The sequence below is a fragment of the Plecotus auritus genome, assembly GCF_963455305.1.
Source record: "Plecotus auritus genome assembly, chromosome: 3".
NCBI lineage: Eukaryota > Metazoa > Chordata > Mammalia > Chiroptera > Vespertilionidae > Plecotus > Plecotus auritus.
The window spans coordinates 100,931,833-100,959,763 of record NC_137772.1 but is presented as its reverse complement, the minus strand read 5'-3'; the positions used below and the strand labels follow the sequence as shown (position 1 = coordinate 100,959,763).

The 27,931-nt window shown below is 41.4% G+C and overlaps 1 protein-coding gene across 4 annotated transcripts in view; it reads left to right on the top strand.

The window, feature by feature from the left end:
• The first annotated feature begins 975 nt into the window (after positions 1-975).
• The window catches only part of HTR2A (5-hydroxytryptamine receptor 2A), a 130,760-nt gene continuing 103,804 nt past the window's right edge, over positions 976-27,931 (top strand). The window contains exons 1-3 of one of the 4 annotated variants that reach the window (XM_080659258.1): positions 976-1,378; positions 1,804-2,542; positions 5,276-5,476. In XM_080659258.1, coding sequence (XP_080515384.1) covers positions 2,131-2,542; positions 5,276-5,476 — 613 coding nt within the window. In that variant the 5' untranslated portion in view covers positions 976-1,378; positions 1,804-2,130. Of the gene's footprint in view, positions 1,379-1,803; positions 2,543-5,191; positions 5,477-27,931 lie in introns of all 4 variants that reach the window. The other 3 variants (XM_080659259.1, XM_080659260.1, XM_080659261.1) reach the window with 3 other exon arrangements.

Sequence of the window (27,931 nt, the reverse complement as noted above, 5' to 3'; positions counted from 1 at the left end):
TTCCAAAAATCCAGGCCACTTAATAGTTTCTCAGACTACAATTCATTAAAAAAACAGTTACTCACAGCGACAGAATGAATCTCAGCATAATGAATGCTGCTGAACAAAAGTAGCCAGACACAAAAGAAGTGTACACTAAATGTTTCCATTTAAGTGAAGGTCAAAAGGGGGCTTGAAGGAATGGTTTGGGTAATGATTTTACAGGTGTATATTTTTCAAAATTCAAATTAAATACTTACAATCTTTACATTTTTAAATTGAGTTAAATTTTATATTCATTAAACAAAAGTGTCCTGCAATGAGTGTTCTGTGAAAGGCAGGAGAGTGGAAAAGATAAATATAAACAAATTTTTTCACAGTCTTTAATATGCTCCTGTGTGTGTGTGTGCCTGTGTGTGTGTACTCATCCATGCATACATATATCTGCTTTCTTTAAAAACCAGAGAAAGGGCTTTCTTACAATTAAAAAGGCTGTCTTTAGTGTTATTTCTGAACAAGCAAATTATTCTCTTTCAGGCTTTGAATTATTTCTAGGTGGTATATTTCAAGGTGAAAAATTAAACTAGTTAAATGGTGTATGTATTTAATAATAAATTAAAATAGTACTAACAGTTTCCGAGTTATCTGCCAAGATTTGCTTGACTACTCTGAGCTCAAGTCACCAATGTGAGTAATTCACTTCAGGCACGGACACTGAAGGCTTTGAATGAAAGTGCCTTGCTTACAGGGAACACTTTCCCAGAATACACCATTCTCTAGCCTTATTTGTGTTCTCTCCTCACCCTGACACCCTAATAATTATCTCAGTGCAGCTTACCTGCCTTAGCAATCTGTACAAAAGGCCATTTCTTCAGTTTCTCTCTTTTCAAAACAAAGGAAAACTTCCCAATGTTAACATATAGCAAAAGGAGAAAAAACAGCCTGTTTGGTCCGCCCTCCTGGCTGCTGCTACCTTGCAGTTTATGACACACAGACAGAGGGAGTTCTGACGACATGGAGGAGACAGCCTGAGAGCTAGCAGTCCATTCCCGTGGAAACCACGTGTCCCTCAGTGCAGGCAGCTCTTCCTACTTTGCTGTGCGATTCCTTTTGTGTGACTTCGAGAGGGGCTTGTGAATGATTTCTAAATGTGTGCCTCGCTGAGGCAAGCTGCCTGGGGAGGGAGTAACCCTGCCAAGCGAGGACAGAGGAAGCCAACAGGGACCTCGCAGTGCTGGAACTGGCTCGACCCTTACATGCAGTTTTTTAAATCGGCAAAGCAGAAATCAAATTACTATCATCTTATGCTGGTGGAAGCTCAAGGGACTCTCTACCAGTGTAATGATGATGAGAGATACAGAACAGCAGTGTGTCTAATGTGTGGACTCTGAAGACAAATGTAAGTTCTCATATTCTCATACTATATGTTATTGCCGTGTAATTTTCTTTTGGGCTTGAAATTATGCTTAGCTAAAATGTAATCATCTCACAATGAGAATTTCTAATGTGGAAAGTTGTTAATCTTTGCTTAAGACTTTTTTTTTCTTTTATTAACTAAGCAACATAATATAAGCTGAAATTTGTGACAGCAGCTTTGGCAATTCAGCCTAAGACTGACTGAAAACTATAATCCAAAGTACATTCAATTACTATGGGATTAACACTGGATGTTTTCTGAATGTAGAAGGCATGCAACCTGCTGTTTTGGCTTGCATGCTATTTTAACACTGCTGTGGATAACCTAATGTGATCAGCATAAAAAACAGAATGGGAGAGAGATCAGCGAGATTTCTGGTAGTTACAAAACTTTTCTTTTTTGGCCAGGATCACATTTTTCTCCCCGAATGCTCAAAACTCTGCATCCTCTCTGTTTAAAGTTCATTCTGCCTTTTTGACCTTGCTTTGGAGGAAAAAAAAAGAAACCAAACAGAGGACTCTACTAACATTGTGAAGGAAGGGAATATAAAGAAAGAGCCACTGCAATTCTTTAACTACTATTGCAATAATGGCAGGAAAAAAGCCAACCAAGGAGCCCAGCATGTACACCAGCTTCAGTGTGACAGAGTGTGGGGACACAAAAATGGATGGTGAGCAGAGCCTATAACTTGTTAATTTTTCTACACTTCATCTACTACAAGTTCCAGCTTAGAAATGGATATTCTTTGTAAAGAAAACACTTCTTTGAGCTCAAGTACAAACTCCTTAATGCAACAAAATGATGGCACAAGGCTCTACAATAATGACTTTAACTCTGGAGAAGCTAACACTTCAGATGCATTTAATTGGACAGTGGACTCTGAAAATCGAACCAACCTTTCCTGTGAGGGCTGTCTCTCACCACCATGCTTCTCCTTAATTCATCTCCAGGAAAAAAACTGGTCTGCTTTGTTGACAGCTATAGTGATTATTCTAACTATTGCTGGAAACATACTCGTCATCATGGCAGTGTCCCTAGAGAAAAAGCTGCAGAATGCCACCAACTACTTCCTGATGTCACTTGCCATAGCTGATATGCTGCTGGGTTTCCTTGTCATGCCCGTGTCCATGTTAACCATCCTGTATGGTGAGTGGCGTTGGTTTCCCAGTTGTACCCACACTAGTAATAAAGAGCATGTGCATGTCATTAGCAGATGAGCCAGGTCTCAAGGGACAAAATAAACAGGAGGCTTTGTTAATAAACAAGGGCCCTCTGTTACACTAGTTACTTAAACTTTACTCTTAAATGGGGTTTACCTATTTTTAAAAATCTATTATCTGTGATTCTTAAAGAGTTTTGTGCTTTGAAACACATACATTTTATGTAAAAATTATTATAAATGCCCCAATACAGTCATAAAGCAATAACTTATCTGTCATTCTGAATCCACTTGATTTTCACTCCTTTATATTCCCAAATATTCCAGCCTTTAAGACAGAACAGTTCTATCTTTGTCGTAGTTTTCAGCACTTCTAATGGAGTGGTAAAACCTTCCCAATTACCTGGGAACATTTGCAGAGAAAACATTAGTGGTGCAGTGGGATTTAATGTTAAAATATGCAGAGTCTCCATTAGAATAAATGAATTACTCCAATTTTCATTGTTCCCTGCCCAGGGAAGCTAATTTGGAAGGGTGCCTTTAAAAATGCATATGCATAAACTCCTCCAGTCTGGTGTGGAGGAGGGTGGAAAACAAATGGGAAGAGGTTAATCTTGCTTTCTTCTCAACAGACTTTGAAAGAGTCAAACCTCTCAGCAAGTCAGCAAACACTGGGGCGGCTTTAGCTGGGAGTAGAATGTGATGTTCTTTCCAAATTATAAGTAATACAGCCAGATTTTGAAGAGAGAGAGAGAAAGAGAATTAAGACTGCTGACACAGGCAAATCAGCAGTCATCCAGAGCTAGAAACAAGTTGAGTGCTGTCTTTAAGAGGGGATTTTCTGGCCAAGTCTTAGGGCTAAAATATATCAGTCCAGTCCTGAGGAGTGGGAAGGAGGAAGGTGAGCAAAGGAGAGCAGGCTCTGTTTTGCACATGATGTGGTAATGCTCATTACAAAACAGCCTACTTGACCACTCGAATGTCACCACTAGATCATTTCATTAAATTCGCCTGTCATTTCCCAGATATACTGGAGAGGTCCTCGCTTCTTAAAACCCCACCCTGCTCAAAGGCAAACTCCAGGAATTGGGGGTGACTATCCACAGGGCCGACCAGTCCGGGAACTAAAACCGCTGCCTAGGCAGGGTGGGAATGACCCCAAGGAGGGGGTGGAGGTTGAGGAGGGGAGAGGAGGCACCAGCCAGCCACCTTAGGAAGCTGCAGCCAGCTGGGAGTCTCAGGCTCTGTGTTGCAAGTGTGCCCCCTAGCGGCAGCTGTTCTGCGTGTAGCCATTTCCCGGCGGAGTTGAGCTCCTCCCTGCACTGTCCTCCTGAACTCTGCAGGGGAAGGAAATGCCCCCTCCTTATCCCCACTGCGGAAACCTGGCCTAAGGCTGTGGCTGCCTCCCTGCAGAGAAAACTTCTTTAAGAGCCAACATCAGTTCCGACCAGGCTGAGCATGCCTTCCCCCCGAGGCGCTGCTAAGGAAAAGGCTAGTCTTTGCTGAAACTCTTTGCAAATAAACCGTGTGAAAGGCAGTAAGTTAGACTTGTATCCTGCAACCATTACTTTTCTGAATACCTGTGGTGGCATTTTGGTCGAGAATGTTTGAAAATGGAGAGTTTGTTCAGCTTTGTGGGTCTAGAATATTGGACTTTATATGTGGACTTTATAATTTTCCTTCTCACATGCACACAGATCTAACACCATTGCTTATACTGTTATCAAAATTAATTAGGTTTATATAACCATTAGGTCCCCCTCAAAAATTTTTTTAAAAAATACAGGACACTTTGCTTATCTCCATAAAGCATATCCTATCTCTCTAATACAGCAGGTGACCTCCTTCTGGGGTCCTCCCAGTGTAATCATCTGGAGAGCTTTAGAACAGTGTTTGGGACCCACCCTCCTAGACATTAGGACTTCACTAAAGTTCTCCAGCTAATTCTAATGTATGGCCAGGAATGAGAACCACTGCCCTAAACATTGGTTGGCAAAGTGGAGTCCCTGGACCAACAGTATCAGCACCCCTGAAACAATTCTCAGGACAGAAACACCATGCTTTCCTTCACCATTGTCTTTGTCCTCACCTCTATAAACCCCAAATTTGAGTTTAACCCCTAAAGCATTATTAGGTAATTATGTTTCATTTTTAAAAGTAAAGACATATTCTCATTCTGGATTTTTAGTCATTTATTCCTTCACACCAATAGCATTTATTGAGAGACTACTAAATGCCATCACGGGGTAAGACTGAGCAATTATAATAATGACAAAAGGATGGGCCTAACCACAGGAAACAGAAAATGTGTGAAAGACGTGTGAATAGGTAAGGACAGTATACTGTGAGGTGCTTCATAGAGGAGCCCAAAATATGTCATAACTTATGACCTAAGTAATTTAAAAACAAAAACAAACCAAAAAGATATGTTTTGTTAGGCAGAACAGAATGAAAGAAATGCTAAAGAGAACCTGTTTACCCCAACAAACTGACAGTTCCAGCAAAAAGAAATGTTCAAACCTGTGTTCATCAGCCAGTGAAATCGTATTGTAGTTAACCACAGTTGTTATTAGGCTTTATTGAAATATTGAAAATATCTTATGTTGCCCTTTGCTGCCTCTTGTGCCTTTCCCCAGGATGGAAACTGTTGCAGTAGGAGAGAATCCACATGCCAGAGGCAGCATAAGGCCGCTTACTGACATTAAGCTTCTGCATCCTAGGTTACCAGTGGCCTCTGCCTAGCAAGCTCTGTGCAATCTGGATTTACCTGGATGTGCTCTTCTCCACGGCCTCCATCATGCACCTCTGTGCCATCTCGCTGGACCGCTACGTCGCCATCCAGAACCCAATCCATCATAGCCGCTTCAATTCCAGAACTAAGGCATTTCTGAAAATAATTGCTGTTTGGACTATATCAGTAGGTAAGTAGGAACAATGTTTCAGTCTCATTTGAAATGACAGTTCATCATGACAGAACATCATGAACCTATTATTTTGTTTGTTAAAGGTATGATGCAACATAGCCATGATCAGATTTGCTATAGGAAAGAAAAAACCCATTCACATCACTGGTTGACAACATAAATTTGTATTGCTTTGCACAGGTAAGAATATATATACCAATAGAGTCCAAATCAGGACTAGCCACCTTCCAAAACATCTCATGCTTTCAAAATCACTACTGTAACTCTTGAGTTTCCCAGAGACTTCAACATTTATAATCACTGGACTTGTGGTCACTATAAGAATACAGAGCTCCATACTGGAGAATACACAACTTCAGGGGCCTAGGAAAGGTGCCTGGTACTGAACTCAGAGGGAGAAGGTGAGAACAAAAGAAGGTGGCAGAACTTGCTCATGGGGCAGGCATTTTAGCCTGCCCAGAGCCTTTGCAACACCTTCCTCCTTTTATGACACCTCACACCAGAGGATTCAACCTGCTTCACTGAGGTTGATTACACACATTCACCTATAGCCAGCATTGATCTGTCACACACCTAACAATCTTGAAAGCTCAGGTAATGGAAGCTAAGAGGCAGCTCCCAGACAGCTAAGCCAATTGCACTTGTCACCTCAACAGGCTTAGTCAGTAACCAAAAGTTTCCCAGGATTTGTTTTGAAGTCACAAAGCTTTGCAGGTAGAAATGCCGTACCTGCTAAGGCCACCTGGGTGTCAGTATCTACTAACATGAGAGACATGGGATATTGTGGCAGGCTTGACATCAAGGACTAGCATGAGTCTATCCACAGCTTTGTAATAAAAAATGCAAATGTATAATAAGCAAACAATATAATATCTTGTGTTTCGGTTTCTGTTGTTTGCCTTGCTACTTAAGATGTAATCTGCAGAGTAGGAGCTCCACTCTCTAGGTGAGAAAATTGGGGTGCAAAAAATGAAATGACTTGGGCAAGGCCCACCTTAACAGGGCAAAGTTCTTGTTTGATTATGATGAGAATACTCACACATTACATTGGTATGATTTTCAAAATTTGGAAAAGTCTTACCTCTTTTCCATTTTAAACTTCACATTATGGTCTGAAGAAGACAAAACAAAAGATCTTGCTGTACATTTTTGATTGATTAAGGAAGTTAAGTAGAGAGTGGTTTTGTGGCTTGCAAGGAGCAGTGGGGCTAAACTTCCAGCACCAAGCCCTGCTCTTACTGATGAATGTATTCCCTTACTGAGGAACTAGTTCTTATTCCCAAAAACTTTTTGTGGTTTCTGGGCCTGTGCAATCTTGGACTCATTCTATTAGGAGTGGTTCTCAATCCCAGCTGCACATAAGAACCCCTGGGGAGCATAATGGGTCCTGGTGATTCTAAGGTAGAGCTGAGGACCACTGAGACAGACCATCAAGGAGGAAGTTGCAATTAGTTTTAGAATTCCCAGTTATTTTTATAGACTAGAGGTCTGGTACAAGACAGTCGTGCACTGGGGGAGGCTTGGGGGGAGGGGGTGTTCCTCAGCCTAGCCTGTGCCCTCTCGCAGTCTGGGAGCCCTCGGGGCTTAGGCCATCAGTTGGACATCCTTAGCGCTGCCGCGGAGGCTGGAAAGGCTCCCGTCACTGCTGCTGTGCTTGCTGTGCTCACCAGCCGTGAGCCAGGCTCGGGGCTTCTGACTGAGTGGTACTCTCCCTGTGGGAGTGCACTGACCACCAGGGGGCAGCTCCTGCATTGAGCGTCTGCCCCCTGGTGGTCAGTGCTCATCATAGCAACCGGTTGTTCCTATATAATAAAAGGCTAATATGCAAATAGACCATTCTACTGTTCGTTCTATTTGCATATTAGCCTTTTATTCCAGTTCTCTGGAATAATTCTTCATGTTTTCATCTATTTTCTTAAATATTAATCACTGTTATTTGGATATCTGAGTAACTGAGGATTACTATTCTCGAGGGTCATTTTCCTCTTGGTTCTATCAGTTAGTATGCCTGGTAATTTTTTTAAAATTGAGTATTGAACACTTTGTAAAAAAAATTGTGGATACTCTGTTGATGTTCTCTTTCTTGAAAGAGTAGTCCTTTAGCTTTAGCAGGTAGTTAGATTGGGTACCCCCAATTCAGTCAGGGACTGAGTTTCTTTTAGGCTGGGTTTTGTAAACACTGGTCTGTTTGTAGTTTACCCTTATACCTAGGGCATATTCTCTTCATAATCTCAGATGAAAACCTCAACATTCTCCATTTTGAAGAGCTCTGAACTACAATTTTGTCTCTTCAACACTGTAAGTTGCTGCTAAATCTTGAGCCACTCATCCTCTCAGTTTGCCCCTGTAACAAAGTAGTAAATACCTTGAAGAAAAGGCAGCACACACTATGACTGTACTATTTCACTCTTCCCTTCACTCCAGAATCTTCACTCCTAAGATCCCAACGGTTTTGTTAGCCCTAATCCCTGAAACAGTTTTGGGCCCTGAATTCTTCTTTATTTGATACTAATATTATCATATCTCCTCCTCATGCTTTGAATCTCTCCAATGTATCTTTTCTCATCTCATCTTTACTATCGTTGTTCCTTTGTTTTAGTGTATATTTTCACAGTTAACTTACAGAAGGATATTTTTAAACAAAATCTGGAAATGACTACCTTTTGATAATGAAACTCAGCCTATCTACATTACTATGACAATGGGCATAATGTTTTATTCATTTCATCTTATTTTCTATTTAACATATATTTCTCTTTTTAATAGTTTATCCATTTGCCCCCATTTCAGGTTTGCTGACTTGCACAATGCCTTCTTCATTGCCTTCACCCCATCCCAGTTAGTTTGAACTTCTACTTGGCTTTTTCTTTTCCATCCCAAATAGTCCTTATTATACATATTTCTATTAATATATCTAATATAAATAATAATCCCACTAAATTGTTTTATTCCTTATTCATCATGAGTCCCAATTCATAAGTTTTAGACATTTTACATAACTTTAAAATAATCTAGTGTTGCTAACGAGAATAGATTGACAGGTCTCAGAGGGGAAGGGTATTGGAGGCCTGGGTGAAAAGGTGAAGGGATTAAGAAAAAAAAAAAAGCTTGCCCAGTTTGGCTCAGCAGTTAGAGCATTGGCCCACGGACTGAAGCATTGCAGTTTCAATTCCAGTCAAGGGCATGTACTTGGGCTGCAGGCTCCATCCTGGCCCCAGTTTGGACACATGTGAGAGGCAAACAATTTATGTGTCTCTCTCACATCAATGTTTCTCTCTCTCTGTCTCTCACCCTCCCTTCCACTCTCTCTAAAAATCAATGGAAAAAATATCCGCAAATGAGGATTAGAAAACAAAACAAAGAAACTCATAGACACAGACAACAGTATGGTGATTACCAGAGGGAAAGGGGGTAGGGAAGGTATAAGAAGGTAAAGGGGGGATAAATGGTAATGGAAAGAGACTTGACTTGGGGTGGCAAGTACAAAATACAATGTACAGATGATGTATTATGAAGAATTATACACTTGAATTATACACCTATACAATTTTCTTAACCAACTAGAGGCCCGGTGCACAAATTCATGCACCAGTGGGGTCTCTCGGCCTGGCCTGCGGGATCAGTCCAAAACTGGCTCTCTGACATCCCCTGAGGGGTCCTGGATTGCAAGAGGGCCAGGCCAGGCTGAGGAACTCCACTGGTGCATGATTGGGCTGGGGGAGGAACACGGGAGGTTGGCCAGTCGGGGAGCGACCGTGTGAGGGTTCCTGGGCATGTCTGGCCCGTCTCACTCAGTCCTGATCAGCCAGACCCCAGCAGCAAGCTAACCTACTGGTCAGAGTGTCTGCTCCCCAGTGATCAGTGCACATGATAGCGACTGGTCAAGTGGTCAACTGCCTGCTCCCTGGTGGTCAGTGCATGTCATAGCAAGCGGTTGAGCAGCCTTAGCATATCATTAGCATATTAACGCTTTGATTGGTTGAGTGGACGACTGGACACTTAGCATATTAGGCTTTTATTATATAGGATGTCACTTCAATAAATTCAATAAAATTTTTAAAAATATAGGAAAAGAGAACCAAGATGGCAGCATAGGTAAACAAGGTACTCACTCACTCCCATAACCACATCAAAATTATAATTGAAATACATAACAGCCATCATGCAGAACCACCTGAGATCTGACTGAATGGAAGTCCTACAACTAGAGAAGTAAAGAAGAAAGCACCTCAAGACTGGTATGAGGTACAGAATGGGCTGGTTCAGACACCACCTGAAGAGGCCTCCCATGAGGAGCAAGGAGTCCCAGCCCCACACCAGACCACTCAGCACAGGCTGCCAGTACTGGGAAGAGAAGTCCCCATAACTTCAGGTTGCAAAAACCAGTGGCAATTGTGGCTGACTGACATAGGCTGCTGGAGTCCCAGCAGTTCCTCTTAAAGGGCAGGGGCATGAACTTACTTGGACTAACTCCCTCTGAGCTAAAGCACTGGGGCAGTAGCTTTGGGGAATCTAGGGGCATATGGGGAAGAACTGGATTGTCTGGCACCAGCGCAAGAACTTTGGGAGTGGCTTTCTCCCAGACAGGGGTGCTCACATGGGTCATTGTTCCTGTGCTGGGACCTCCCCCCTCACAGAGCTAACTGGCAGCCATATCTGAGTTTCCATCAGCCTGGCTCACACTGTTCACTTCACCCTGGTGATTTCCTGAGACCCTGCCCCATCCAATTTGTAGCCCTTTCCAAGCTGTTTGCAGCAGCTTTTCCATTTGAATGACCTGTCCTGCCTCAGATTTCAGGCCTTCCTAAAATCTCTCAAACAAGCATCAGCTGGCATCAGCATGCCCATACTTATCAATAAGAGGCCAAAGGACTGGCACTTGCAGCAGCATGCCTTGTTTCATAGCTGGGCACTTTCAACCCCAACACAAGTAGCAGCAACCTGAAGATTTCTCTGTAGCTACTGTTGGGTGGCTCCAGCCATTGGGTGACTTTGCATCTCTCAGGGGGGCACCAGAGCCAGTGCACCCAGTGGACAGCTTCAGTCCATACTAGATTACAACTCTACATGTCCACAAGTGACACACTCAAGGATCAGACTCAGTGAGCACCAAAGCCCCACTGAAGCAAATCCTGCTCCATAGGGATGTCTCCTGCACAGCAGCTCTTCCACTGTATTCCCAGCTGGTCCTCACAGATAATTGGCCTGGAGGTCAATTCCTCCCAGTGACCACGGCAGCAATCAAGGCTCAACTACAACAATACTGTGCACACAGCCCACACAGGGGCACCCCTGGAGTGCCCAGCTCAGGTGACTGGGGAGGCTGAGCTACTGGGTCCTATAGGAAATCTTCTACACAAGGCCACTCTACCAATTCCAGGAGACATAGCAATTCTACCTAATACATAGAAACAAACACAGTGAAGCAGCCAAAATTTGGAGGCAAAGACACATGTCACAAATGAAAGAACAGAAAAAATCTCCAGAAAAAGAACTAAATGAAAAGTAATCAAACAAACTACTAGATACAGAGTTCAAACCAATGGTTATAAGGTTGCTCAAGGATCTTAATGAGAGATTCAAGGGGCTTAGTGAGAACATCAAAGACATGAAAAAGGATGAATCAGAAATTAAGCATACACTAACTGAAATAAATAATAATTTATAGGGATTCAACAGTACAGTAGAGGATGCCAAGAATAAAATCAGCAATTTGGAATATAATGAAGCAAAAAATACCCAATCAAAAAAGCAAAAAAATAATAATAATAAAGAATCAAAAAATATGAAGATGGTATAAGGAGCCCTTGGGACAACTTCAAGCATACCAACATTCACATTATGGGGGTGCCAGAAGGAGAAGAGAGAGAGCAAGATATTGAAAACCCATTTGAAGAAATGACAGAAAAAATTCCCTACCTGGTGAAAGAAATAGACTTAAATAAATGTACAATTTCAGGAAGCACAGAGAGTCCCAAACAAGAGGAACCCAAAGAGGCCCACACCAAGATACATCATAATTAAAATGCCAAGGGTTAAAGACAAAGAGAGAATCTTAAAAGCAGCAAGAAAAAAGCAGTTTGTTACCTACAAGGAAGCACACATTGACTATCAGCTGATTTCTAAAGAGAAACCTTGCAGGCCAGAAGGGACTGGAAAGAAATATTCAAAGTGATGAATAGCAAGGACCTACAACCAAGATTACTCTATCCTGCAAAGCTATCATTTAGAATTATAGGTCAGATAAAGAGTTTCCCAGACAAGAAAAAGCTAAAGGAGTTCATCACCACAAAACCAGTATTACATGAAATGTTGAAGGGTATTCCAGAGGAGGAAGAGGAGGAGGAGGAGGAGGAAGAAATAATGAACAATAAATACATATCTATCAACAATGAATCTAAAAATTAAAAATAAATGAACAAGGAATATAGTGAACAAAATAAACTGATGGACAACGGCGGCACCCCAGGAACAGCTGCGAGCCCCAGAACAACGCTCCCCAACTGGCGCAAGCACACGGGTTCAGAGAAGCTCTACACTCCACCACGGAAAGGTCAGATTTCGCCTGGGATAAGGTGAGGTCTCTGGTCCCGGCGGGAGAGAGGAACGCGCGTTTTGCGGGAGCTGGAGGACCAGGGAAGTCTGTGCCTAGAAAAATCCGTGGCTGTAGGGGCTGGCGTGATCTGTGACTGTGGAAAGGGGTCCTCAGAGCTGCTAAGAGAAGGGCACTCTAAAAAGCAACCCATTTTGATCTGAAGTGCAGGGACACCCTAAGAATTTCAGGCAGTCCAGACTTACGCGCAGCCCGTGCGCTCCCTGGGTGCCTGGGCTTACTCGCAGTCCCGGAATTCGCACACTTGGGCTTTTTCCTCTTCAAATCCTTGCATCTGATTACTAAGCCCAATACATAGGATCACCCAGTTGGGGACACCCTGGGAGACTGCAGGGGAAGGTTGTTTTTCTGGAACCTGGGGATCGGAGTGGGGAGTGACCATCAGAGAGCCAGCTCTGAGGCAGCCCACTCCCACAGGCCCGTGGCGAGTGCCACAGGGAAAGAAGGCTCTAACACTGCCTAGAGAGGCCATAGATAGACCCGGAAGTCAATCCAGAAACACTGCCACCCAGGGGCTGAATCACAAATTGACTCTTGTGTAATCAAAAATAAAGGAATACGAGAAATTAAGACACACCGCCTGCTTAAAATCAGGACTGGCTTACAACACCGAAGAGCAGTGGATCGCAGGGAACTGCAATACTGTCTGGACTGAGAAACAGGCGTGCCAAACAGAAAAACAGAGGAAGTGAATGACCTTCACTACTCCACATTTTATTTTTACCTTTTATTTTTTTTTATTTTTTTATTTTTTTTAAATTTTCATTTTTTGCATCTTTTAATCAAGAAACTTTTTTTTCTTTTTCCATCACTTGATTTTACCTTTTTAATGATTACATTTTTATTTTCAATCCGTATTATTACTACTGCTATTTTATCTTTTTTTTTTTTTTTTTTTTTAAGTGTCATTTTATTTTCTCTTCATTTTATTTTGGGATTAGGGTTCTACATTCTATTTTTTATCTTTCCTTTAGCATCGTTTTACTCTATCTCAACTCTACCTTTAGGCCATCACTCTCTTCCTAACCTCCCCCTTTTCAGTGTCCTGTTTGTCTTACCCTTTTACTGCTTTAGATTTTCCCTATTCTTTCTGTTTACCCCTTGTTAAAATTTCACCCAACTTACATATCTAATCTCCAATCCCCTGCTCCAAGTCCACATACACCTTTCCCTTCGCTGTCTGAGTTATCCATAAACTTGTCCTTATCTCTGTCCTTTTGTTGTTGTTCGCTTGAAGGTAGATTATATCCAATTTTTATGCTTTTTTTGTGAGATTGTTTTGCTTATTCTCCTTTTATTTATTTTTTTGTTTGTTTTGTGCTTCAGCTTTCCCTTGCCTCACCCCATATTAGTTGGTGTTGTAGTTTGTACTAATCCCCAGGCACTTGTTGCTGGCATTTGCTGGGATTAGTGATCGTTCTATTGGAGTTTTATCCCCAATATATATAGTCTGTTCCTCTTTCTCTCTTAGTCAATTTCTTGTCTCTCTTACTTTTTTTTTCTTTTCTCTTTACTTTCCCTTTTCCCAATTTCATTTTCACACTCCTTCTTTCTTTTTTTTTTTCTTTCTTTCTTTTTTTCTCTTCTTCTTTCTCTTCTATCACCTAATTTGCCTTTCTCTGGTGGTCACCTTTATTGGAGGTTATTAATATCGTGAATACATTCCTGTTCAGTGCCTTGTGAGTTGTACCTGGTAGTGCTGTATTTTGTGCCTTTAAATCAACCCAGGAGAGAGAGAACTACATAACCAGACACCCAGAGAAGAGAGACCATGGGGAGACAAAGAAGCAGCCCGCATATGAAAGAAAAGCAGGCATCACCAGAAAAGGAAGTAAACGAAATGGAGGCAAGCAACCTTCCAGAAAAAGAATTCAGAGAAATGGTCATAAGGTGGCTGAAAAGAATGGAAGACAAATTCGACAATATGAGCAAGAACCAAGAGGAAATGAAGAAGAACCAAGAAGAAATGAAAAATGACATCGCTGCTGTAAAGAACTCAATAGAAAGCATCAAGAGTAGACTAGAAGAAGCAGAGGACCGCATCAGTGAGCTAGAAGACAAGATGGAAAAAAATACCCAAGAAAAGCAACTTCTAGAAAAAAAAATTAAAAGGCAGGAGGAGAGTCTAAGGGAACTTTGGGACAACACGAAACAAAACAACATCCGCATAATAGGGGTTCCAGAAGGAAAGGAAGCTGAGCAAGGAATAGAAAACCTCTTTGAAGAAATAATGACAGAAAATTTCCCAGATATAGGGAAGAAAAAACCCACACAAATCCAAGAAGCTCACAGAGTCCCAAGCAAAATGAACCCCAAAAGACCGACGCCAAGGCACATTATAATTAAATTGGCAAACACCAACGACAAAGTAAGAATCTTAAAAGCAGCAAGAGAGAGACAGAAAGTTACATACAAAGGAACCCCCATCAGACTAGCAACTGATTTCTCAACAGAAACTCATCAGGCCAGAAGGGAATGGAATGAAATATACAAAGTCATGCAAAGGAAGGGGCTGAATCCAAGAATACTGTACCCAGCAAGGCTGTCAATCAAAATTGAAGGTGAAATCAGGAGCTTCACAGACAAAAAAGGACTAAGGGAATTTATTACCACCAAACCAGCAATGCAAGAAATGCTAAAGGGTCTACTGTAAAAAAAAAAAAAGAAAGAAAGAAAGAAAGAAAGAAAGAAAGAAAGAAACAGGAACCGAAGAAGTAACACAGGGGTAAAGAATAGGAATGGCGACAAATAAGTACCTATCAATAATAACTTTAAATGTAAATGGATTAAATGCCCCAATCAAAAGACATAGGGTAACAGATTGGATAAGAAAACACGACCCATATATCTGCTGTCTACAAGAAACCCACCTCAGAAAAAAAGACGCACACAGACTGAGGGTGAAGGGATGGAAAAAGGTTTTCCAGGCAAATGGAACTGAAAAAAAAGCTGGGGTAGCAATACTTATTTCTGACAAATTAGATCTCAAACTGAAGGACATAACAAGAGATAAGGAAGGCCATTTCATAATACTAAAGGGAGCAATCCAACAAGAAGAAATAACTCTGGTAAACATATATGCACCCAATACAGGAGCACCCAAATACATAAAAAAACTCCTGGAAGATATCAAGGGAGACATTGACAGCAATACAATCATAGTAGGAGACTTTAATACCCCACTATCACCATTGGACAAATCCTCTAAACAAAACATCAGCAAAGAAACATCAATCCTAAATGACTCACTAGACCAGATGGAATTAATTGACATCTTCAGAACATTTCACCCCAAAGCCACAGAATATACATTCTTCTCAAGCGCACATGGGTCATTTTCAAAGATAGACCATATGTTGGGACATAGGCAAAGTCTCTTCAAATTCAAGAAGATAGAAATCATATCAAGCATCTTCTCAGACCACAGTGGCATAAAACTGGAAATCAACTACAATAAAAACAACCCAAAGAAATCAAACACATGGAGACTAAACAGCATGCTATTAAACCATGACTGGGTTACCAGAGAGATCAAAGAAGAAATAAAAAACATCATGACAACAAATGACAATGAAAACACTACAATCCAAAATCTATGGGACACGGCGAAAGCAGTCTTGAGAGGGAAGTTCATAGCTCTACAAGCCTACTGCAAAAAACAAGAAACAGGGGTAATAAATTACCTAACCCAACAACTCAAAGAGTTAGAAAAAGAGCAACAAGAAAAGCCCAGTGTAAGCAGAAGGAAGGAAATAATAAAGATCAGAGCACAGATAAACGACATAGAGACCAAAGAAACAATACAAAAGATCAACAAAACCAAGAGCTGGTTCTTTGAAAGGATAAACAAGATTGATGAACCTCTAGCCAGGCTCACCAAGAAGCAAAGGGAGAGGACCCAAATAAACAAGATCAGAAATGAAAGAGGTGAAATAACAACAGATCCCGCCGAAATACAAAGGATTGTTAAAAAATACTACGAACAACTCTATTCCAACAAACTGGACAACCTGGAGGAAATGGACATATTCCTAGAAAAATATAACCTTCCAAAACTCAATCAGGAAGAATCTAAACAGCTCAACATGCCAGTAACTATGGAAGAAATTGAAGCAGTCATCAAAGAGCTTCCGGCAAACAAAAGCCCGGGGCCAGACGGCTTCACAGGAGAGTTCTACCAAACATTCAAGGAAGAACTAAAACCTATCCTCCTTAGACTATTCCAGAGGAAGGAACACTTCCAAGCTCCTTCTATGAAGCCAGCATCACCCTAATACCAAAACCAGATAAAGACAACACAATGAAAGAGAATTACAGGCCAATATCCCTCATGAATGTAGATGCCAAAATCCTCAACAAAATTCTAGCAAATAGGATCCAGCAGTACATCAGAAAGATCATACACCATGACCAAGTAGGGTTTATCCCAGGAATGCAAGGATGGTTCAATATCCGCAAATCAATAAATGTGATACATCACATAAACAAATTGAGAGATAAAAATCACATAGTCATATCAATTGATGCAGAAAAAGCATTTGACAAAATCCAACACCCTTTCTTGATAAAAACTCTCAACAAGGTGGGAATAGAAGGATCATACCTCAACATCATAAAAGCTATATATGATAAACCCACAGCTAACATCATACTCAATGGGCAAAAACTAAAACCATTTCCCCTAAGAACAGGAACAAGACAGGGATGCCCACTCTCACCACTCCTGTTTGACATAGTACTGGAAGTATTAGCCACTGCAATTAGACAAGAAGAAGAAATAAAAGGCATCCAAATTGGAAAAGAAGAAGTAAAGCTGTCCTTATTTGCAGATGACATGATATTGTACATAAAAAACCCGAAAGACTCCATCAAAAAACTAACAGACTTAATAAATGAATTCGGCAATGTAGCAGGATACAAAATTAACACCAAGAAATCTATGGCATTTCTATACACCAACAATGAACTTACAGAAAGAGAGACTAAAAAAGCAATCCCATTTTCCATCGCACCAAAAAAATTAAGATACTTAGGAATAAACCTAACCAAGGAGGTAAAAGACCTATATGCGGAAAACTACAGGACACTGAAAAAAGAGATAGAGGAAGATATAAACAGATGGAAGAACATACCATGTTCATGGATTGGTAGAATCAACATCATTAAAATGTCCATACTACCCAAAGCAATCTATAGATTCAATGCACTCCCCATTAAAATACCAACGTCGTATTTCACAGACCTAGAAAGAACTCTCCAAAAATTCACCTGGAATAAAAAAAGACCCCGAATAGCCACAGCAATCCTGAGAAAGAAGAATAAAGTAGGAGGGATCTCAATACCAGATTTCAAGCTGTATTACAAAGCCACTGTCATCAAAACAGCCTGGTACTGGCACAAGAACAGACATATAGATCAATGGAACAGAATAGAGAATCCAGATATCGACCCAAACCAATATGCGCATTTAATATTTGACAAAGGAGGCATGAGCATACAATGGAGTCAAGACAGTCTCTTTAATAAATGGTGTTGGGAAAATTGGACAGATACATGCAAAAAAATGAAACTAGATCACCAACTTACACCATACACAAAAATAAACTCAAAATGGGTACAGGACTTAAATATAAGATGGGAAACCATAAAAATACTAGAGGAATCCACAGGCAGCAAAATCTCAGACATATGCCAAAAGAACTTTTTCAGTGATACTGCCCCTAGGGCAATGGAAGCCAAACAGAAAATAAACAAATGGGACTACATCAAAATAAAAAGCTTTTGCACAGCAAAAGAAACCATCAACAAAACAACAAGAAACCCCACTGTATGGGAGAACATATTTGCAAATGGTATCACTGATAAAGGTTTAATTTCCAACATCTACAGGCAGCTTATACAACTTAATAAAAGGAAGATAAATGATCCAATAAAAAAATGGGCAACGGACCTAAATAGAAGCTTTTCGAAAGAAGACAGAAGGAAGGCCAAGAGACACATGAAAACATGCTCAAAGTCACTAATTATCCGAGAGATGCAAATCAAAACAACAATGCGATACCATCTCACACCTGTCAGAATGGCTATCATCAACAAATCAACAAACGACAAGTGTTGGCGAGGATGCGGAGAAAAAGGAACCCTCGTGCACTGCTGGTGGGAATGCAGACTGGTGCAGCCACTGTGGAGAACAGTATGGAGTTTCCTCAAAAAACTGAAAATGGAACTCCCATTTGACCCAGTAATCCCACTCCTAGGAATATATCCTAAGAAACCAGAAACACCAATCAGAAAGGATATATGCACCCCTATGTTCATAGCAGCACAATTTACAATAGCTAAGATTTGGAAACAGCCTAGGTGCCCATCAGCAGATGACTGGATCAGAAAACTATGGTACATCTACACAATGGAATACTATGCTGCCGTAAAAAAGAAGGAATTACTACCATTTGTAGGCACTTGGATGGAATTAGAGAACATTATGCTAAGTGAAATAAGCCAGTCAATGAAAGAAAAATACCACATGATCCCACTCATTTGGGGATAATGAAAAACATTATAAACTGATGAACAAAAAGATAGTTACAGAGGCAGTAAAGCATCAAACAGAGTGTCTAATTACAGCGGTAAGGTTAGGGAGAGGTGGGGAAATAAGAGATCAACTGAAGGACTTATATGCATGTATATAAGAGTAACCAACGGATGCAAAACATTGGGGGGTGAGGGCATGTATGGGAGTGGGGTGGGGGTGGGGGGCAATGGTAAGATATGTACACATATAATACCTTAATAAAAATTTGAAAAAAAAAAAATAAAATAAACTGATGAATAAAATAGAACCAGAATCATGGAAACATGGAACAGACTGATGAATCTCAAAGGGAAAGGAGAGTGTGTGTGTGTGTGGGGGGGGGGGGGGGGGCACAGGAAGAGATTAACCAAAGAATTTATATGCATATATGCATTACTTATAAACACAGACAATAGTTGCTGAAGGCCTGGGGCAGGGTGGGAACCAGGTGGAAGGGAGTAATGGAGCAGGGCAGTACATCTATAATATTCTCAACAATAAAGATTTAAAAATATAAATTAATAAAAATACCTACAAAAATTTTTAAAAAAATAATCTAGTGGTGCACTAGATCTATTTAAGTAAAAAAAAAAAAATGCAGAAACCATAAAGAAACATATAGATATAGCTGGCTGCATGAAAAATCGTAAGTTTTATATGGTTAAAGTCAATTATAAGCAAAATCAAAAGAAAAATATTTCAGTGTATATGAATAACTGACCAAGGGTTGATCTCCTTATCATACATTTTAATTTTTCAAGAAAAGGAGAAGACAGTCCAGGCCAGTTTTTCTCAGTGGTTAGAACATCAGCCTGTGGACCAAAGGGTTGCGAGTTTGATTTCTGGTCAAGGGCATATGCCTCAGCTGTATGCTCAATCCCCAGCCCCAGTCAGGGTACATGTGAGAGGCAACCAATCAATGTGTCTCTCTCACATCAAGTTCTCTCTCTCTCTCTCTCTCTCTCTCTCTCTCTCTCCTGCACCTCCTTTCATTCCACTCTGAAAATCAATGGGGAAAAAATATCATCAGGCGAGGATATTTCCAATAAGGAAATAAACTATATGAACAGGCAATTCACAGAGAAATAACTTGAAATGGCCGAAACTGGTTTGGCTCAGTGGATAGAGCGTCGGCCTGCGGACTGAAGGGTCCCAGGTTCGATTCCGGTCAAGGGCATGTAACTTGGTTGCGGGCACATCCCCAGTAGGAGGTGTGCAAGAGGCAGCTGATCGATGTTTCTCTCTCATCGATGTTTCTGGCTATCTATCCTTCTTCCTTCCTCTCTGTAAAAAATCAATAAAAAATATATTTAAAAAAAAAAAAAGAAATAACTTGAAATGAACAATAAAACTCATAAAAAGTGTTTAGCCTTTTTAACAGATATGGAAATGTAATTTAAGACAATAACGCAATACCATTTTTACCCATGGCAAAATTAAAATGACTTAAAATACCCAGTGTGGTTTGGGATATGGTGCCCTATGTACTCTTATCCTCTTTGTGTAATGTGAATTGTTTGTTCTTGGACAATCTAGCAAAAGTTATTAAAAATTTGACCTAACAATCCCATGAGAGAATCGGTTCTACAGAAAAACAAAAGTACATACAAAACTTTTTAATACTGCAATTTGGGGGAATAGCAATTTGGGGGAAAATGGAAAGGCTGGATTATGGTTAGATTATGGTTGGGTTATGGTTTTTACCTAAATTATGAAATATTTTGCAGCTGTTAAAAATATTGAGTTGGGCCCAGCTGGTGTAGCTCAGTGCTTGAGCATTGACATGAACCAGGAAGTCATGGTTTGATTCCCAGTCAGGGCACATGCCTGGGTTGCAGGCTCAATCCTCAGTGTGGGGCGTGCAGGGGGCAACTGGTCAATGATTCTCTTTTGTCACTGATCTCTCTCTCTCTCTCTCTCTCTCTCTCTCTCTCTCTCTCTCTCTCTCTCTTCTCTCTCATTCATCTCTGAAATCAACATATATATACACAGGTATATTTTAAACATTGAGTTGGGATTATTTGATATACAAGTGGAAGAATGTCCATGATGTTAAGTGCAAAAAGCATGTTTTGGCATCCTATGAATCATCTGAGCCCATTCTGATAAAATAATAATAGTAATACTATGGAGATAAATGTGTATTAGCACTGAGAAACTGTTGAAAGAATTCACACTTGTCAAGAGGTGAAATTTAAAAGAATGGCAGGATTGTTATATTTTCCCTATGTACTTCCATAAAATTTTGTCACAAATATGATGACGATGAAAAATAGTTACACGCACATGGTGGGAGAGAAGGCTTCGTAGAGGAGGTGTGGCTGACCTTGAAAATTTGCTAGGATCTAACAAATGGCAGCCTTGGTAACCACATCATAGATTACTCAAGTTTCCTTACATTAGTTATTTTTGAGATTTGCTGTTTCTTTTTCACTGCTTACTGCTACTAACTTGGTCACTTTATTTTTTCCAAGGCTTCCATCTAATTCTGAGGAAAATGAATATAATTACAACTCAATTGTGTTTTCTATTTGTGAGCTTCTCTGAGTAAAGGAGTGATGACAGAAAAGACTGAAGCATTAGATTAAGAATGATCCTAGGATCCTTTATCGATTTCATTTTCCCTTCACAAACCCAATATTCATGATCAGAAGTAACTGTGTTTTCATTACAATATATAAAGTAAGCAAACCCTTTCTCCCTCATGATGTTTGCCTTGCTAATGCCATATGAGGAAAAACAATGGATGCTACTTATTCCCAACCATCTTTAACAGGTAAAGGTATAAATCAGATAAAAAGAAAATGACCATTTTCACACTGTCATATTTTGACAAGCAAGCAAAGACACCAATTTACATTTTATTGCACTGATTTCATTTCAGAAATATATTTGTAGTTCATAGAGTAATTTTGAAGTATAATGGGTCTAAATACAAAGAGTTTTCTCCCTCAAGGATAAGCATCATCATGAATTTTATGCATTCTTACTTTTATAGAGAAAAGGCAAGCTGTGACACATTTGTTTGGGGCCTTTACCTTCCCAAACTATGACAATCATGCATCAATTCTAAACTGAATACTTAGGTTACTTGGTCCAAACTCTGGCCTTCAGGCAAATCAAAAACTCACCATCCTACCTAACCAGGGCAAGTTTATTATGAAGATTTGAGGGACAGTAGATTTAGTTTGTAGTGTTTGAAGTTTTTTATTTAAGATTTTGAGTATCTTTTTTATGTTTATGAACAAATTTATATTTTGTTTTCTATGGTTGTTGCTCATAGGTTTTGCTGTAGAACTTGGATTTATACTACTAGTTCTGTTCCTTATAAACAGTGCAACCTAAGGCAAGTTACTTAATCTCTCTGCACCGTAGGTTCCCAATAAATAAATGATGATAGTAACAGCACAATAGTATGAGGCTGTTTTAATGATTAAGTGAATAAATATAATGGTTGTCTCATAAGTTATAAGTTTATAATTTTTTCTCTAAGGGTCTTGTTTTTTTTCTAACATAAACTAGTGGCCTGGTGCATGAAATTCATGCACATTAAAAGGGAATTAATTAGAGGAAATATTTTAATATTTCTATTTGTCCTTTCTCTATAATAGAAGTGTCAGAGATAAAAGAAAATTAGTAAAATGTATGTGAAAATATTCCTCCTGTTAGAGTCTGGGGAAAGCCACAGGACCCAGAGTCTAGTCCTCGCCCACCAGCACACACCTCAAAATCACACGAGACTCAGGCCCAGCCAGCCCCACCCCCACTGAGCGAGATCCAGACCCGGCCAGCCCCACCCCCATCAAGCCCCGCCAGGCAAGGGGCACAGCCTCAGGTCCCCCATCAAGCCCCTTTGGGTGAGGGATGCAGCCTCAGGTCCTCAGGCACACGCCAGGTGGGGGGCACAGCCTCAGGTCTCCTGGTGCACCCTCAGGTCCCCCGGCTTGGCACCAGGGCGGGGGGCGTGGCCTGAGGTTCCCCCAGCCCAGCACTGGGGTGGGGATCACACCTTGAGGTCCCTCATCAAGCCCCACTGGATAGGGGTCACGGCCTAAGGTCCCCTGTCAAGCCCGGCTGGGCAGGGGATGTGGCCTGAGGTCCCCCAGCCTGGCTCTAGGGTGTGGGGGGGCACGGCCTCAGGTCCCCTGGCCCAGGGCGAAGGGTGCGGCCTGAGTTCCCCCGGCCCGGCACCAGGCAAGGGGCATGGCCTGAGGTCCCCCATCAAGCCCCACTGGGCAGGGGGCACAGCCTCAGGTCCCCCACCCTGGCCCAGTGCCACATAGCCTCAGGTCCCTGCTGATCACTTGTTATGGCTCATTACGGGAACCCTGTATCTGCTGTGGGCACAGCCATCTTGTGATGGCATGAGGGTCAATTTGCATATTACCTCTATTATATATAGGTTAGGAGGATTAGCTTTTGGATGTGTTTTCTTTTTTTTTAGTAATTTCTTTATTGATTAAGGTATTTCATATTTGTCCTCATCCCCCCATTCCCATCCCAAACCCCTCCCCACACATGCCCCCACCCCCCTGTTGTCCGTGACCACTGGTTAGGCTTATATGCATGCATACAAGTCCTTTGGTTGATCTCTCCCCCTTACCCCCACCCTCCCCTAACTTCCCTCTGAGGTTTGACAGTCTGATTGATGCTTCCCTGTCTCCAGGTCTGTTTTTGTTCATCAGTTTATGTTGTTCATTATTTCCCCTAGATGAGTGAGATCATGTGATACTAGAAATGATGTGTTTTCACACTTTGTCTATGTATTCCCAATGTATTACTTGTCATTTACCATTGATTTTGGTGGTATTTTCCACATGAAATTTTATTTGTATATACTCTTTATTTATAATTTTTTTCCTCCTTTATGACTTTTGAATTTTGAATCATTACTAAAAATGCCTTTTCCACTACAAAGTTACAAAGGAGCTGTCCCATATTATCTTTCATTACTTTTATAGTTATGTTGTATAGTTTTGTCTTTAAATCAATTAGAATGTTATTTTTTCTATGCTATATTTTTTCTATGTCCTTTCTCTATAATAGAAGTGTCAGAGATAAAAGAAAATTAGTAAAATGTATGTGAAAATATTCCTCCTGTCAGAGTCTGGGGCACACCGCAGGACCCAGAGTCTAGTCCTCGCCCACCAGCACACACCTCAAAATCACACGAGACCCAGGCCCAGCCAGCCCCACTTATACCATTTATTTCCCTATTGGTCTGATATGCCACCTTTATCATATGCTGAGTTCCCATATATACAGAAGGGGCAAAAGTAGGTTTACAGTTTTGAGTGCAGGAAGCAGAGTTTATTTTTGTATTATTATACTAGAGGCCTGGTGCATGAAATTTGTGCACTGCAGCGGGGGAGTTCCTCAGCCCAGCCTGCCCTCTCTCACAGTCCAGGAGCCCTCAGGGGATGTCCTACTAATGGCTTAGGCCCACTCCCCCTTGGGAGCAGACCTAAGCTGCAGTCTGGTGCAGGAGGCAACCAGACTGATCAGGGGAAGGCACCACCCCCATCACCCCGCTGCTGCTGCCACTGCCAGCCACCACAGTTCCAAGGTGATTTCATCAACATGGACTCCAGTCCCTTTACCACAAAAAAAATGACAACTTTCTTTAGGCATTTTTAAGATGTCTCTTTCATAGGATATGACATTTCTTTTTTTCTTTCTTTTTATCCTCACCTGAGAATATTTTCCATTGATTTTTAGAGAGTGGAAGAGAGAGGAAAAGACAGGGAGAAACAACAATGTGAGAGGAAGACTTCAATTGGTTGCCTCCTGCATGAGCCCTGACCTGGGCCCCGGCCAGGGAGGAGCCTGCAACCTAGGTACATGCCCTTGATCAGAATCAAACCCGGACCCTACGGTCCGCAGGCTGAGGCTCTATCCACTGAGCCAAACGGGCTAGGGCAGGATATGACATTTCTTAGCCCCTCCAGCAGTGGACCTTCGTTTTTTCCTCCAGGAGTGTGGTGAAAAAACCCTAGGTCATCTTCTTGGATTCTTATTACCCAAGTTACCAAAAACACTGTGAGTTGTGTACAGGGAGCTTAGCCAATGAGCAGTCAGAAAAGGTGTTTCCTCTGCAGCTCACATGCAGAGGTGGGACTGCTGGCATGTCGCAGCTGGCAGGCCCCACTGTGTGTGTCCACTCTGGGCCTGCTCCAGCCATGCCACAGCAGCTTGGGCAGGCCCCTCTGTCTCCGGGCCTGCACCATTCGTGGCTTGCCTCACTGCACACGCAGTCCCCTCCCACCCATCTGTGTGTGCAGCTTCCTCCTGAGCAGGTCGTGACTGTTATAGTGTCCCAGCTAATTTGCATATTACCTCTTTTTATATATATATATAGATGTTAATTATTACATTTCATTTTCCATATGAACAACTGTAAATCCACTTTTGCCCTGTCCTGTATTTAGGTTTATTTCTGGACTTTTTCTATTCTAATGATAAGTCTGTTCATTCACCAATAACATACTTTCAATCAAGGATATATAATTACTAGAGGCCTGATGCACGAAATTTGTGCAAGAGTAGGCCTTCCTTTCCCTGGCTGCCAGCACTGGCTTCCCTCCAGCACCCGGATTCCGGGCTTCCCTCTGGCCGCTGGCAGGCAACCGGGACCCTGGCTTTCCTCCTCACAGAGGGAGGCCCCACACATCCAACACAGCCTGCCAGTCGGTGGCCTGGGCTTCCCTCTTTGGGGCAATCGTGGAGCCCCCCAAATGATCACCCCACTGGCCAGTGGCCTAGGTCTCCCTCTGCGGGGTGATCATGAGGCGATGGCTAGGCCCCCGACCAATCGCATCACACCCACCTTGGCTGGCCTGGTGCCAGTGGGTGTCATAGTGTGGTTCCAGATGGTCATCTGGATGGTCATCCAGATGGTCATTCTGCTGTTTGGCCGTTCAGTCAATTTGCATATTATGCTTTTATTATATAGGACTATATACCTTGCCCCTCTGCCGGCCTGATCGCCCCTACCTTGGCCCCTGCTGGCCTGATCACCTCTACCTTGAACCCTGCCAGCCTGATCTCCCCTACCATGCCCCCCTGCTAGCCTGATCACCCCTAACTGCCTCTGCCTCAGCCCCCAGCCTAAGCCATAGTCTGGCCTCCCTCTGCTGGAGGCAACCTGGCTAATCAGGGAAAGGAGCCGCCCCCATCATCCCACTGCTGCTGCCACTGGTGGCCACCATGGCTGCCTGAGCCTCAGGCCTCTCAGCTGGGCATGGCTGCCTGAGCCTCGGACCAGTCCTCAGAGAGGCAGCCGCCATCCATGCCTTGCCTGAGCCTCAGGCAACTGTTGCAGCTTTGTCCAGAAGGACGTCTGGATGGTCATCTGGAAGACATCCGCCCTAATTAGCATATTACCCTTTTATTAGTATAGATGGATTTTATTCTCTCTTAGATCTAGTAGTCCTTCATTGTTCTTTTTCAGACATGTTTTGACCATTTTTATTTACTTCTTATATGAGTTTTAGAAACGCAGCTTCTATCAGCTTCTATCTAATTCCAGGGGGGGAAATTACTTTTTTAGTGGAATTACATGTTACTTTGTAAATCAACTTTTTATCTTATTTTTCTTTTAAATATTTATCATTGAGAGTATTACAGATGTCCCTCTTTTTCCCCCCATTGCCCTCTTCCTCCTGGTTTCCACCCTGCCTGAAGTCTTTGCTACCCTATTGTCTATGTCCATAGGTAAGGCATATATGCATATAAGATCTTTGTTTAATCTCTTCCCACCATCCTTACATAGCCTTCCCTCTGAGAATCATCAGTTCCATTTTCATGCCTCTGTTTTTATTTTATTAACCAATTTATTCTGTTCATTGGATTTCTTATTCATTCATTTTTAGATTCAATTCTTGATAGATATGTATTCATTGCCATTTTATTGTTCACATTCTCCTTCTTCTTCTTCTTCTTCTTCTTCTTCTTCTTCTTCTTCTCCTTCTCCTTCTCCTTCTCCTTCTCCTTCTCCTTCTCCTTCTCCTTCTCCTTCTCCTTCTCTTTCTCCTTCTCCTTCTCCTCCTTCTCCTTCTCCTTCTCCTTCCTCCTCTTTTTAAAGAATACCCTTCAACATTTTATGGTTTGGTGGTGATTAACTCCTTTAGCTTTTTCTTGTCTAGGAAGCTCTTTATATGACCTTTAATATTAAATGAGAGCGTTGCTGGGTAGAGTAATCTTGGTTGTAGGTCCTTACTTTGAATATTTCTTGCCACTCCCATATTGCCTGCATAGTTTATGTTGAGAAATCAGCTGATAGTCTTATGGGCTCCCTTGTAGGTAACTAACTGCTTTTTTCTTGCTGCTTTTAAGAGTCTCTCTTTATCTTTAGCCCTTGGCATTTTAATTATGATGTGTCCTGGTGTGGGCCTCTTTTGGTTTCTCCTATTTGGGACTCTCTGTGCTTCCTGAACTCTTAGGTCTAAGTCTCCACTGAGTGGCCAGATTATTATGATCTCTGAATGCATAATAATCTGGCCACTCAGTGTGTATGTGTGTGTGTGTGTATATATATATAAATATATAGATATGGATATAGATATAGATATAGATATAGATATAGATATATAGAGAGATATATAGAGATTTATAGAAATATATATAGATATATATAGATTAGAGGCCTGGTGCATGAATTTGTGCATGGGTGGGGTCCGGCCAGCCTGGCCAGGAGGAGGGGATATGAGCGGTTGGCCGGCCTGCCTGTTGGTCAAACTCCTGGTCGAGGGGACAATTTGCATATTAGCCTTTTATTATATAGGGTATACACTGAGTGGCCAGATTATTATGCATTCAGAGATCATAATAATCTGGCTACTCAGTTTATTTCTTTCACCAGATAGGGAAAGTTTTCTGTCATTATTTCTTCAAATAGATTTTCAATATCTTGCTCTCTCTCTCTTCTCCTTCTGGCACCCCCATAATGTGAATGTTGCTTTGCTTGAAGTTGTCCCAGGGGCTCCTTACACTATGTTTATATTTTTCTCTTCTTTTTTCTTTTTGCTCTTCTGAATGGGTGTTTTTTGCTTTTTCATATTTCAAATCATTGATTTGATTCTCAGAATCTTCTACTCTACTGCTGAATCCCTGTAAATTTTTCTTTATTTCAGTTATGTATGCTTAATTTCTGACTGGTCCTTTTCCATGTCTTTGGCATTTTGACTAAGATCCTTAAAAGTCTCACTAAGTCCTGTGAAACTCTCATGAAGATCCTTGAGTAACCTTATAACCATGGTTTTGAACT